This window comes from Maylandia zebra, linkage group LG23 (genome assembly GCF_041146795.1).
Source record: "Maylandia zebra isolate NMK-2024a linkage group LG23, Mzebra_GT3a, whole genome shotgun sequence".
NCBI classification, from domain to species: Eukaryota; Metazoa; Chordata; class Actinopteri; order Cichliformes; family Cichlidae; genus Maylandia; species Maylandia zebra.
Genome location: NC_135188.1, coordinates 3,130,897 through 3,145,059, shown reverse-complemented (window position 1 = coordinate 3,145,059; position 14,163 = coordinate 3,130,897). Strand labels below are relative to the sequence as shown.

The following is a 14,163-nucleotide window of genomic DNA, read 5'->3' as shown; positions in this document are numbered from 1 at the left end:
CAGAACCAGACACGGAGAAGCTGCATTCAGCTTTTATGCTCCTTATATCTGGAACAAACTCCCAGAAAGCCTCAGATCAGCTGAAACACTCAGTTTATTTAAATCCAGGTTGAAGACTCACCTGTTCTCAGCTGCATTTGAATAAAGCACCAAATCCACACTTTTAAGCTTAAATTTCAAAACTTACATTTAACTACTGATTTTATCTACTGTTCTGATTTTATCTGTTTTGATTTTATATCCTGTTTTGTTTGTTTGTTTGTTTGTTAATCAGTTTGTTTGTTTGTTTGCTTGTTTTAATCAATTTTAAATCATGCTTTTTATTTGTTTTTGTTTCTAATGTCTCTGTAAAGCACTTTGAATCACCTTGTTGTTGAATTGTGCTATACAAATAAACTTGCCTTGCCTTGCCTTGCCTTACACCTCTTCAATTGCTTATCAGTGCAAAACTCCTGATAATCAGCCAGTCACATGGAAGCAACTCAATGCATTTAGAGACATAGACAAGGTCAAGACGACCTGCTGGAGCTCAAACCTAGAATCAGAATGGGAAAGAGAGGTGTGACATGCGTGTGAATGTGGCATAGCTGTTGGTGTCAAATGGGCTGGTCTGAGTATTTCAGAAACTGCTGATCTACTGGGATTTACCTGCACAACCATCTCCAGGGTTTACATAGAGAAAATATCAAATGAACAGCAGTTTTCTGGGTGAAAATGCCTTGTTGATGCCAGAGGTCAAATAAAAATGGACAGACTGGGTCAATCTGATAGGAACAGTAACTCATGTAACCATTCTTTACAACCAAGGAAGAGCGTCTCTGAATGAAACCTTGAAGCAGATGGGCTACAAGAGCAGAAGACCACCAGCTAAGAACAAGAAACTGAGGCCACAATTAAAATGATCTACTAGAAGATTTTTTATAAGTGCCTCATCTGACAAGTAGAATTTAGTAAAAACAACATGAAAGCATAAACCCATCCTGTTCCTGTATCCATTGTTCAGGCTGCTGCTGATGGTGTGGCTATATTCTTTGATAAACCTGAGTATTTTTGCTGACATCCCTCTGTTACACACTAATGACTTCTTCCAGCATAATACACCATGTCTTGTGATGGAACAACAGATTCACGTTATAGATGCACAGCTGACAAATCTGCAGCAACTGCGTGATGCTATCATGTCACCATGGACCAAAATCTCTGAGGAATGTTTCCAGCAACTTGTTGACTTTATGCCATAAAAACGAATACTAGGAAAGTGTAATTAATTAAATAAGTTTAAATAAGACATGAAAACGACTGCCTAGATACCATTCATTGATTTACAAATTCAACCTAAAACCTCAGTTTTTAGCATTATGGTTTTTGTCATCTTGTGAAATGTGAAGTGAGTTTATTTTGGGAAGATTGGTCATCAGCAAATTCTGTCAAGTTTGGTTATTAAGTTGTATCAACAGACTGTAGGGGCACATCATAGAGATACGGAGCATATACCTGAGCATTGTTGATAAGTAACATACGAATAAAATATTCAAATTTCACTCATCAAAGCTGGATCACAGATTCTTGGATGGTCTATTAATAAAGTGAAATACAAAGCAAATCATATTATATATCATATTTAGGAATGTTGAAGCCTAGCACACTCAAAGTGAGAAATTAGTACTGTAAACGTATTTCTGCTAAAGTTGGGCGTTTAGCACAGATGTCTATGAGCATTAGTGTTGTGTGTAACAGAGTTGGGCATTACTGAAATCAAATTACATTTTTCAGTTATGTGGTATACAATGATGTCATAACTTGAATTACAAAGGTTCTTTGGTTATCGGCATGTCAGGTTTCTAAAACGGGAAAGAAACGTCAAATAAACATGTTTTTCTGCTTCTTGCGCACTCACGCTACAATCAACTGATTTCATCCAGGACAGAAATAACTGCATAATAATGCTAAAGCAACTCAAGGTTTTTGCAAGCATCTTCTCAGACAGAATGCTAATGCTAAGCTAGCCAAGAATCCAGCGGGATAATTTAAAGCTGAGCGCTTGCCTCAGCAGGCAGACCCTGAACACCGGTTTGAATCTTTGCTATGTGTTCTCTGCATTGTGTTCATACCTAAAAACTAAAAGAAAGATCTCATGTGTGTCCTCATTAGGAGAGGGATTTGTGTTGGTGCGTGGACTGTAGCTTCTAGGTTTATATTGTTAACTGATAATCATGTGACTGTGCGTTTCAGGTCATTTGTTACAGAGTAACAAGACAGTAATGAAATGAGTAGTTTAATTCATTATTTTCTCCTTAGCTTGCAATTATGTAACAATTATGTAACATTCTAAATTGCTTTCAAGAAGAGTAATACATTGTTTTCTTGAGTAACAACCCCAGCACTGATGGGCATACACCTCAATAGCCTCAAGTGGCCATTTGAGAAAACGCAGCTTCTGGCATTTCTGGAATAATTGTAATTTTGCAGCTCTACTTGAATTAGACAGCTGCAGGTGCTAAATATTAAGTCAGGGGATTACCAAAGTCATTATCTTTGGTCCTCCATAACGTCCACACAAAACCTTCAGAGAAAACAGTTGAAATGTCTTAAAGCTGCTGAGATACTCCAGTCTGCCCCAAAGACGCAGCATCCTAAAGCCATGCTAAACACTTGTGGCTTGAACAGTTGTGGCTACACAACATAGTACAATAACATTGTGTTCTGACATATTGTGTTTTGCTTCTGTCACTGTGCCGCAGGTTACCACAGAGTTGCATAGGAGCAGTGATTGATTTCCCTGCTTAGAAAGTGGGGAGAGTAGACAGCACACGGCTGCTGCACAAGTAAGAGAGCAACGTGAGGGCAAACAACAATGGGTGAGGAGAAGAAGAAGAAACAATAAAGAGAAGTTGTTGTTTTTTTAACTTCCTGCAGGTGACTTTGCTGTCTGAACAAGAACAGCACAAAGTTAGCATCAGAATTCATGCCATGCGAGACTCTTGCTCACAATTAGCCTTATATAAAATTGCCACCCAGGAAGCAACAAAAAAAAGCTGACATCCATCTCCTAACGCCTTTGTTTCCAGGACGCAGCATGGCAGTGCCACCAGAAGCTGCATGTGGCTATGAGACTGGTGATTTGGTGCCTCAAGTCCAGTAGTCCCATGTAGCGTATGAATCACAGCAAGGGGCGGCTGCCCTGTCACAGCGGCTACAGATCAATGATAATTACCACCTTGACATGAGTACGCTTATTACTGAACAGGATCAGGGACAGGGGCCCGAGTTGTGGTGGCCGTAGGGCCCAATCGATAGTCCCGGAATAATGGCTCTCTGGGGCCCTAGATTGGACTTTGCCACTAAACAAGCCATTACAGCTGCACGCATGACAGCTTAGGTCTAGATATGCGTCCTAACTCTCCTTCTCCTGAAGGCTTCTCTCTCAGAGCTCGCCTCACTATGGCTCCCACATGCCTCAGTACTCAATCTTGTCATGGACTGTTATGGGCAGGCGAGACACATGCCTCTGGCTTTGAGACGTGTTAACCAGAAGTGAGTGATTATGGGAAGCATGCTGCTACAACACAATGTGCTCCTGTGCAACACACCAGAGAAAGGGGCCTTGCAGTGTGACCTGATGATTGCCACTGAGTACCGAGATCAAACACAGCTGCACCGAAGTGTGTCTACATGTGCATACCAACACACACGCACAAACAAAATACACAAGCAAACACATCAGTGGGTATAAGCGATGCTGATCCGTCTATGGCAGCCCTCATCTTCTTTTCTCTTTGATTTTTACCATTTCCCTCCTCCAGATCCCTTGTTTTTTTTCCCTCTCCTTTTTTAATCCGGTCATACCTGTAATCGGGCTCTGCGACAGGAAACTTCAGAGAATCAATTAGTCCTCGCCTCATCCGGGAGCCAAGACGATTCCTCTCGACTTGAGCCGCAAACTCCTTCTATCAGGAGTCATTCTGCCTGCCTAACACCCAGACTCCTCTCTCCTGAGCCCGGATAGGTTTGACTCTAAGCCTCTAAAACGTTGACAACCCAAAGCGCCTTTCTCTCGACAAGCCCTAACCGCCTGCCTCACCCCGGCCCCTTCTCCTCTTTCTAACCGTCATTGCTACTAAATAAAGAAGGATTTGGGTTTTTTTTCTCCACAGCAGAACTGTGATAATAGTGCTGCGTTATGGTGCTTCATCCACAATTTAATAAACAGTCCCTTTTACAAAAACATCCCAACTACATTTTATGCTAGAGTTTGATAAGACTGGAGAAGCCGGTGACTCCGGGCCTTCCTTTATGCTTTCAAAGTTAGCCACTAAAGAGGCAGTGTTGTTTGACGGTGTTGTTTTTAAAATGCCGCCACATGGCATAAAGGAAAATGCAAACCTGGGACTCTGCCGGCTACAGCGGGCCCTTGAGTGGAGTATGGAACAAACAGAACACTGAGGGGTCAGATTTAATACCCCCGCCCCTGCCTTTTGTATTCAGATTAAAGACTAAGGAGGATTTGCAGGAGCCTAGAGTCTCTTGTTTAAAGACTGTGTTCTCCACTTAACCTGCAATTTACCTGTCACTTAAACCAGCAGCAGCAATCATCCACACCTCTGGAAGTGAAAGGAGCTGTTGTTTTTCTCTTGGTTTTTTTCACAGCTCTGCAGAAAGGCTTTGTGCTCACTAAAAGTGGCATAATGAATCCTCTGACAGATGCTGATTAAAGGAGCAGCGGCATTTTGTGAAAGATAGGTAATGCTTTGGAAATCAACACAAATGAGATTGCCGCTTGCACACACATAACGCACACGCACACACCTCTACTTCTAATAAACCAGAAATCACTTCTTCACCAGCTGGACTGTTCTGATGAGGTTGACTTCATTGTGTACTCTCTGGAGTGCCATGAAAGAGATGCCTGCAGGACACGACGCAGAAACACACTGGGAAGCCTTTTGACTTGATTTGTATTGCCAAGCTTTCTCATCTGCTCTAGTGAAAAATCCTGCCATGGAAACCTGACCTTCTTTTTCCCTCCATAACCCTCTCACAGAGGCCAAGCATGATTCATCTCCCCCAGACCAAGTCCGGGAAAGAATGAAACTGCCGTCATCTTTCTACCCCACCTCATCCATTTCATCCTCTCCTGTGAGTTGTCTTGCCCTCCGCTGGACGGCCATAATGCCCTTCTAAATCTTCCTCCTGAACAGAACTAGCAAGTTCCACAGCAGCACTAAAGTGGACCATTCGTTTTCACAGCACGGCCAAAAGGAGTAATGGGAGTGATGTTGAGACATTATCAGTCACTCACGGCTGCCAAAGCTCTGTGAGTCACTTCTGCCCCCTTTTTTTTCAAACTACCGTGTGCAGATGCCCACCGAACTGCCTCGCTCTTGATGGAGCTTTACACAAGTCTTTGATACGTCCCTTAATCTCCACTAAACTATCCCACTGGTTTTAACACCCTTACGCATTAGCCTATGTCTTATAACTTAAGAGTTTATCGTTATGCACTAAATTTAGACGCCCTTACTTAAGACTCAAGGCAGCTTGGAAGCTGTGTGCGTACAGCGTGCAAAATTATAAACCTCCTGACTTAACAAAGAAACTTAACAAAGAAAATGGAAAATGTTCATTGTTTTCAAAATCACTACCTTCTGTAATTGAGCCATAACAGATTTGGAAAATCATCTTGATGCTGGAGATGATTTTCCACTGGGTCTGTAAAGACATTTAAAGGAAATTTAAAGGAAAGTAAATCTCTCTTAGTAAGCCCGAAGGGAAGGGCAAGCCCGAAAACAAAAGCCACTCGTCTAGTGAAACCTTCTTCCTGATTTCCTTGTGTTAAAGAGGCTCACCATGTGGTGCAATTTATTTTTAGAACATTTCCCGTCCTGCTCTTTCCTTTTCCTCATTCCATTCCCTCTTTCTCGAAGAAGTCAGTTTTCTCCGGTGCCCGTGAGAGTTGCCTTCGTTATTTGGTGGGAACCCACCTGTCCGCCTACACATCAAACCCATCCCCGGTGGGCTTCTGTGTTAAATTCCGAAGTTAAAACCCATTACCGAGCTATCAGCCCACTCGTAATGCTGTCTAACGACCTCATTTCCCTAAGTGTCGGCCCTGTCACTCAGCAGAGACCCTGTCAGCATGGCCTCCCGTGTCCGAGGGTCCCGGCTGCTCTCGGGGCATCACCGCCACTGCCGCTGCACGCACCTCAACTCGGCCCATCCTCATCAAAAACAGGATAGAGCGCTCAATCTCTAAAAATATGTCAAGGCAAAGTGACTGGGGACACAGGGGGTAAGAGACTTTGGAATGAAAGTGCTGGGTATTTCATTTACCATATCCACTCTATTAGTCGGAGCGGCACAGTCAATCAGAGCCCCATTTTGATTCGAAGGGAGTCAGGGGAGTGAATTGGGACACGGCAAAATGGCTGACGGTCACGGCGTGGCCATTCCTGCTCAGCCGAAATCAGTTTTAGGAGTTGGTGTGTATAAAATGGATTATTACCATATGGATCCAACACATCGCTGCCCGTCCTTGTTAACTCAGGAGGACGCAATGAGCAGGCGCAGTGAGCACAGTGATGAGAGGGGGGTGAGGCTGAGGCTGAGAGGGTCGAAGCCGTAGGTGTAAGTGTGCGTCCGTGTGTGCGTGTGATTGTGCTGTCTGCTCAGTCTCCTCTCCAGGTCTCCTGGAGTTCCTTTCTACGAAATGATTTGGTAAGTATGGAACGGGGCCCCTAGGCCACACAGGCTCTGCCCTTCTTTTAGGAGTGGATAATTGACTCCTTTTCCTCCTTATAATTCATTGCTTGCATATGCCAGCTAATACAGCAGCTGAAAACTGCTCTGGCCCTCATCTCCCTCGACACGCACATGCACACGCACATCGCTGCCCAGAGGAATGAGCGACGGTGGAGACACTGAGCATAAAAAATGGGGATGACAAATGGGAGCACTTCTAGATCTATGAATGAATTATGTCTTCTAAATACCTTGAGCAGAGGCAACTGTCAGCCGTCATCTATACTAATCTGGGACAAAATATGACCAGCTCCACATTGAAAACGGAAAGAGCAGAGCTGCTAGAGAATGAGGCGAGAAATGAACGTGCAATCAGGCCATTAAAATGTGGTGTCTGATTCAGCTTTGGTGGACATTTGCACATTTATCATGAGATGGAAATATCCCCCCTCCCCTTTGTCATTTTAATGCAGTCCCTTCCATTCAAATAGATTAGGATTATGCCAACAGGACAGAGATATCATTTGTTTTACAATAGCAGAGTCAGCACTCACACCAGTCATTAGGAATTAGAAGAAGGCAGCCGCTGTTTGGAGGGACAGTGCGCAAACTGAAAAGAAGGATAAAATTAATGGCACTTCATCTTCAGAGGTGGGATATATTAAACACCCCGTTTCCCCCAACAACAGAAGTGGGATGGAAAGACAAATGGCTTATGCAAGATGGAGGAGGAAACTATTTATGAGCTGTAACAAGTTCAGTGTGTATGAGACACACTGGGTCACTCACCTGGTGATGATTATGTTCACAGAAGGATGCAAAGACACGGTAACCTTGCTATTGTTCTAGCTTCCTGTTATCTGGGAATGTAGTGTATTACCTGTGGGAAATGCATTTTTACAGGCAGCAGCTCTGAGACAACCTGGACGTGGTTCAGAGCCACAGGAGGATCACAGGAGGCCCAAGGACGATGCAGTACAGCCACCAACAGGAAAGCACAGATAGAGGCCGTGGTGCATTCGTGGTCCACACACTGTGAATGTGAGAAAAAATAATAATAACAGTGACCACCCATCTGGTGTAATGAAAAGTTCGTTATGTTACTACCATGATAACAATATTCTATATTGATTAAAGAAAAAAATCAGCAGTTGGATAGAGTATTTAATTAAAAATAAAGCCTATCGCTTTTTATTTATTGGTTCTTAAAGGTTTTTTTTTTTTTTTGCTTGATCATTTTCTTTATTTCACATTAAGCACGTGTGAATTAGCAGATTATGCCGTTATGCTTTTAAAATCCAAGCTCTCAAACATGTTTTGTACTGAATTACTTTGTTCCACACAAAGAGGCACAAGAAAAAGATGCAAAAAGAAATCTATGAAAAATGCGGATGAAGGCGTTAAATGTAAACATTTGACTTCTGCTATAAAATAATTTCACTGTTAGACTGTTAGATTCAAAGTAAGCGGAGAGAAACTCTGTGGGGATGATACTGACTTTAAATTTTAAATTTTCTGCAAAGGTGCAGTTTAAAACTTCTGCAACATGGACCTGTGCAGTTTTACATTTGTTTTTTTATTCATACTTGCCCATTACGTTAATATTAGAACGAGACTGTCTTAATTCTGCGGTATTCATTTTGCTAGGTTGGGGACACTTTAATTATGTTCTTCTGGGGTACAAACTAAAAAAGCGTCAAATTCTTACACTTTTTAGAGTTAAATTTTACTTATTAGGCTACTAATTAAATGTCCTTCACCACCACATTAATCCGATTGACCACCCACCCCTCCAAAAACAGAAGAAGAAGAAGAAAAAAGAAAGGTTAGTGTACCTTGGATGATTATCGCGCTCAGAAACACGGTGAGAACGACGATACTGCCCTCTAGTGTCCTAAAAGAGCATTGCATCCTATACAGGCCAAGAAAGGAAATAAATACTTTTTCTCAGTTATCTGATTTGGGGATATTCATATTAGCGTTTTTGTTTTTCTTTGTTTTTTATGGTGATAATCTGAACACTGAATTTAATACATAATCCACCCACCTGCACAAATCATCAGACTGTCGCAAGGCTAACACATATAACCGTTCGCACTCACACCAGTGCGCATTTTAGAATTACCAGTTACCCTTACCCAACTGATTTCGACTGCAATAAGCTAGCACAAGAGGAAACGTGCAAACACCACACAGAAAGGCCCGGATGGTGGAGTCGAACGAGGACAACATGATCAGACTGAGTCAGTCACAGACTTGGATGGGAGAGCGCGAGGTAATAATTATTCATTATAATTATTAATTACTGCAAGACTCACCAGTGACACACTACACACTACACACACACATTTCAATGCACACTTAAAGCTATGTTTACATATTGGGTCAGTGAACGGCGCATAGTGACACTCACCCTGCAAAGGCATCTTGCAAGATTGCTGGAAACCCACAGAACCAACTTTGTGTGTGTTTCAAATATAAAACATCTTGGCTTACATAATATAAAGAACTGTCCGACAGTCCTTTAGTTATCTAGGTGTTTGTTATGCCATCTGTAGACTTATACATACAAAATGCAATAAAAGGAAAGTCCCATCACTTGTTTAGTATATAGCAAAGAATTATTTGGAGAAGCTTTATACAGACTTAATACTTACCGATGAGTCAAAAGATTCAGGGTCTGGGCACAGTAGTACTGCAATGTTCGTCCCATGACTTGGAGTAACTACTAAGAAGAGAATAGCAGATAATTTATCACTACACGCAGTACAGCTGCTGGCCATAATGTTAGGTTTAGATTGGATATACGTAATTATTGCATCTGCATTACTGCATTTATCAGCGCTGATGGGTACTCGATGTTCGATATAAAAATATGAGGGCATATTTAAGTGGAAATAAACACTCTTTCAACCGTAAAAAATGTATTACCAAGAAGCATTGTTACAAAAATCGCTCAGACTTTCATAAGTTTTGTCCCATGTTTATAAAGCAGTGATATACGGTACTGCTTTTCATCCACAGGGTGGAGTCATGAGATCAGATATATCTCCCGGCTGAGCCGAACTCTTTTTAAGCTGATTTTAACTTTGAATCAAGCAACGAACATTCAGTTTGAACCATTGCTCAAATTAAACAAACTTGCTGCTCTTTAGGTTCATTGTATCCACTTTGTCTAGACTCTGCTTGTATCTCTGTGTCCAGAGATAAAAACTGTCAGACATCAATTTAATGTGGTGAAAGATGATGAGACGATTACTCACTTTTATTTGGATTTTATTATTTAATATGCTAGCCGTGGTAGGTTTTTTGGGTAGGGAAATACTTTACAGCAATGTTCCTGCAGCAGTGTGTTGATGTGTAGAAAATATATGAAAATAAATATTAAAGTGTTTAATGTTTGAATTAAAGAAGAAAAAGTAAATGTCAAGATGTTCTGTGCTTGTGTGGAGGAGGAGAGACATGAGATCATTTTCTGTGAAAAAAGACATCATCATCAACAGAAAGTATCACGAGTAAAATTAAAATACATCTGTTGGCTGATATATTGCTTTATAGGGCATTACACTGTTATTAATGATGATGCATCATTACAGTGCATAAGTAATATTCTGGTGAAAACAATTAAAAGGTTTACTTCAGTGGCTGACAGACCCCAAACTGTCATTCTTGACTTTTATGATTAGGTTTTACAGGTAGCTGCAAACCTTTTATAGCTTTGCAAAGACAGTTAATTTACAAATAATATATCACCATCAGATCAACTAGAATAGATTAAAGCTACTTTATAGGTTATTGAGTTTGCGTTACTCTTAAAGTTTAGAGTTGTGGCACGATTGCTCCATTTTTTCTAACAAAATTAATTGTATGCTTTTATGAATAAAACTCATTTTGTTTCTGCTTTACTTGATTTTCTCTCAAACGTCCCCCTTTGTGTTAGACAGGAGTGGGTGCTCCTTGAGATGATCTTGACCTGTGTCCAGTACAGACAATAAATAATTCCTATTCCTGGAGGCTTCTGTGGGAATACTTCCACTATTATGATCCCAGTGACAACACAGGTCAGAGAAAATTTCCAGTCATTGCTTAGCCTCAGAGCGTCCTTCATGTTCCAGCATGCCTCAGGAAGTTGTCTGCCATTTACTGCACACTGCGCTCTGGCTCGGGGCTTAGAAATGCCTCGATCCTGAACAGAGAGAATAAAACCAGAGCACCAAACTGGAAATGCACACTCCTGCAAGCCTTTCTAATAACAACAAAAAGGAAATATAAAGAGAAACTCCACATTTACGGTAAAAAGAAGCAGCTGCAAGAGAGTAGTTCAATTCAATTACATTTTATTTATATAGGACAAATTCACAAAAACACTTGCCTTAAGGTGCTTTATGCAAGTTACAAACTACAGTATTCGATAGAAAACAACAATCAGACAACCAACTATGATCCAGCACTTGGCAACAGGGATGGGCAACTGGTTATACACAATGGGAGTAAGACTTGGTACACAGGAGGCTTATCTGGTGGTGGTTAGGGTTAGAGATGCTAAGTATTTTGTTGAAGTGACCAGGATGGACAAGATTAGAAATGAGTATATCAGAGGGACAGCGGTTTGGAGACGAACGTAGAGAGGTGAGGCTGAGATGCTAGGCTGGGATGGAGGCAGATGACCTGCTATAGCTATTCCTAAAGCGGCCAGTCAAAAGAAGAAAATGATATCTATGGATAAAAGTTCAGATGTGCCTTGGAATGGTGATTTGTTCAGGGTTTAGCGCACCTCTCATCCATGATAGTGGGGTTAGGATCAAGTCTGCATGAATGGATGGAAGTATTTTTTTTAGATAAAAATTGCTCAGTTACATTAACCTTTGCTGAGTTAAACCCAGCCCTGCGCTAAATTAATCCCGCTGTGCCATTCTTCAGAGCAGCATGACCTCATTACTAGTTGAGCTGAGGTTGCCAAGACATGTCACCTTCTTTACAGAAACGAGTCATTGAATAACTACAGACACCCACACAGCCTGCCTGTATCCACTCAAAAAACACTGCAATAACAGTGGGCGTTGGCCACCGTGTTATCTTTTCCGTGGTTTGATTGTGTGAGGGGAACACGCTGTGTTTGAGGACAGCTGATGTAAAACGATGAGTAAACAGGGCTTTCGCATTTGCCAGCAGCTGTTGGGTCAGACGCCAAATGATGGGCAACGTAGCCGTTTGTACAGTCCCTGCTGGGGTTACTCAGATAACAAATGACTTATCATCACAGCCTGTGCATCTTCTCATTTAGCCTGACAGTTCCAGTGGCTTTGTTTCTGTGTATTCTTCACAAAGGGGGTCAGTAGAAGTATTATTATTATAATTTGCTCAAGATAGCATCCTTAATAGTTTTAGTGAGCTGTCTGAATAGATAACTCTTAACTTGAACAGAAGTATATAGTGTATCTATATTTATAAAATATACAGGGGTCCCAAGCATGTATTAGCACCTGTAGTAATCATGCACGACAACACAAGTAGAGAAATTCACAAAACACTCCTGAATCTATTTTAGCACAGCTCAAGGTTACACCATCACTCAAAGCAGCTGGTGCAGGAAATAAGAAGAAGAAAGAAAAGTTATGTTGAAGTGTGTAGAAAAGCTGTGACTGCATTCACCCGGCTTTTATAACTGCACTGATCCTCCTTCACAAAGGTGGCAAACACTAACCAAAATCAATCCATAGGAAACGAATACACAATGAATACACAATCACTAGATGTGTTCTACAACAAGAACTACATAACACAGGCACTTGGATTACAGTATCATCTCCTTCCCTGTTTCATTTCCTGGAAAGATAATGTACATCCTGGGACAGGGCAGTAAAAGTACAACTTCCTGAAACACACGGAATAATTATCAGGGAGTTTGCACAATACATTTACGCTCACAGGCTGAGTCTGCAGGCCTTTTCGCTCTTGTATCATATTACCACGCCATCATTCTAGTTACTTAAGTCATGTGTTATTTGAGTTTACCAACTTTGGCATGAATAAAGTACGACTTAGCTTATAACTTATAGTAGCAATTAATCCTTGCAGTCACGCCAGACAGTGTAAACAGAACAAAGTCCACGCTATGTAGTGATCTGATCTATGTGGAAGTGCTCTCCCGGGAGTCAGAGCTCAGAGTGGGTTTATCTCCAGTAACACCAGTGCCACAGGTCTCTGTGTGCTGCTCAGTGGCTTCATCCTGACAGGAAGGCAGGGCAGTGGCTTCCCCTTGGATGGAGCTGGATTTGTGAGATGAGCTAGGGGAGTTGGTGGGGCTGAGCTGGACAGCTGTCGTGTCCTGAAGCGTGTGCTCGCTCGTCTCCATCTCAAAAGCAACTGCCCCCATCCTCATCAGCGCCCATTTCTCACCTCCTTTGGCCTTATGGGCAGTGTGGGCTTGAGGTCTCCTGCTGATGACACAGCAGGCTGTAAAGAAAGCCAGCGCTATGAGTAAAAGAAGAGGCCCAATGAAGATGGGAGGATTGCTTGTAGGGATAAAGGTACCAAACGCAAAAGCTCCCACCAGGGTGATGTTGATGCCAGCCAGCATGATGCACAGCCCACAGGCGCAGCACAGGGCTGGAGAGGGCATGCTCTGGTGCCTCGGAGCATGCTGCTCGGGGGTCTTCTTGGGAGCAGATGAACTGGAGTTTTTTTCAGGTAGCACCATGTCTCAGGAGAGCTCAGAGAAGCTGTTGATCAGACAAATGGCTGAAAATAGATCATTTGATCTCTTTAGAAAGAGAGGCTGAAAAGTAACATGACACATTTTAGAAGCAGTGCAAATGTTTTAAAGACTTTTCATTCTTCTGATTTTGAACTCTGGCAACTTTTTTTTCTTCCAAAGTAATTTCTTAGCTGTTAAAAAACTGTGAGCATTCCCGTCCAATTAAACGCATTAGTTATGAGACTTTAAACCTCAACAACATTAAAGCGCGAATACAATTCATCGAAGGCAACAACGCTGATAATGCCAAGTGAGAATCTGCAAATATAAAAACAGTCTTGTTCTCTCGCCGATGGTCCACAGACACACACACAAACCTGAAAGCAACACTTGCTGCAAAATTTCTCTGCACCATTCTGTGTCGCTTACCTTACATCGGACACATGACTCTGGCCGTTTGGGCGCTTTGTCCGTGTGTCATGTTGCACAGGAGCGGCGGGTGTGATCTGCTCCTCCTGCAGGTGAGCAGCGGAGTGATCTGCAGCTGATGCACTGCTTAATATCGGCCACTGGCTGCGCTGTGGAGCTGCTTCAAACAAACAGCCCAATCACAGCCATCACCCTCTGAAGTGCTTAAGCTTCTAACGTGTCACATTAAAGGTGCTCTCGGGAAAAGTGGAAACACACACACCACTGCACTCCTACATCTATCTGATGTTTATTTCCTT

General features: G+C 42.1%; 1 protein-coding gene across 2 annotated transcripts; it reads right to left on the bottom strand.

The window, feature by feature from the left end:
• Positions 1–11,093: 11,093 nt before the first annotated feature.
• On the bottom strand, positions 11,094–13,961 carry LOC143414999 (transmembrane protein 275-like). 2 transcript variants are annotated; one of them, XM_076880259.1, is made up of 2 exons: positions 13,865–13,961; positions 11,094–13,479 (listed from the first exon to the last, which is right to left on the bottom strand). In XM_076880259.1, exon 2 carries the CDS (start codon positions 13,436–13,438, stop codon positions 12,869–12,871), a length of 570 nt encoding a protein of 189 aa, XP_076736374.1. In that variant the 5' UTR covers positions 13,439–13,479; positions 13,865–13,961; the 3' UTR covers positions 11,094–12,868. The 2 variants fall into 2 exon arrangements, with proteins under 2 accessions (XP_076736374.1, XP_076736375.1); XM_076880260.1 differs by having other exon boundaries at positions 11,094–13,460.
• Between the last annotated feature and the right edge of the window lie 202 nt (positions 13,962–14,163).

Coding starts and splice junctions, on each gene's coding strand:
- LOC143414999 (XM_076880259.1), bottom strand. CDS start 13,438: ATGGTGCTACCTGAAAAAAACTCCAGTTCATCTGCTCCCAAGAAGACC.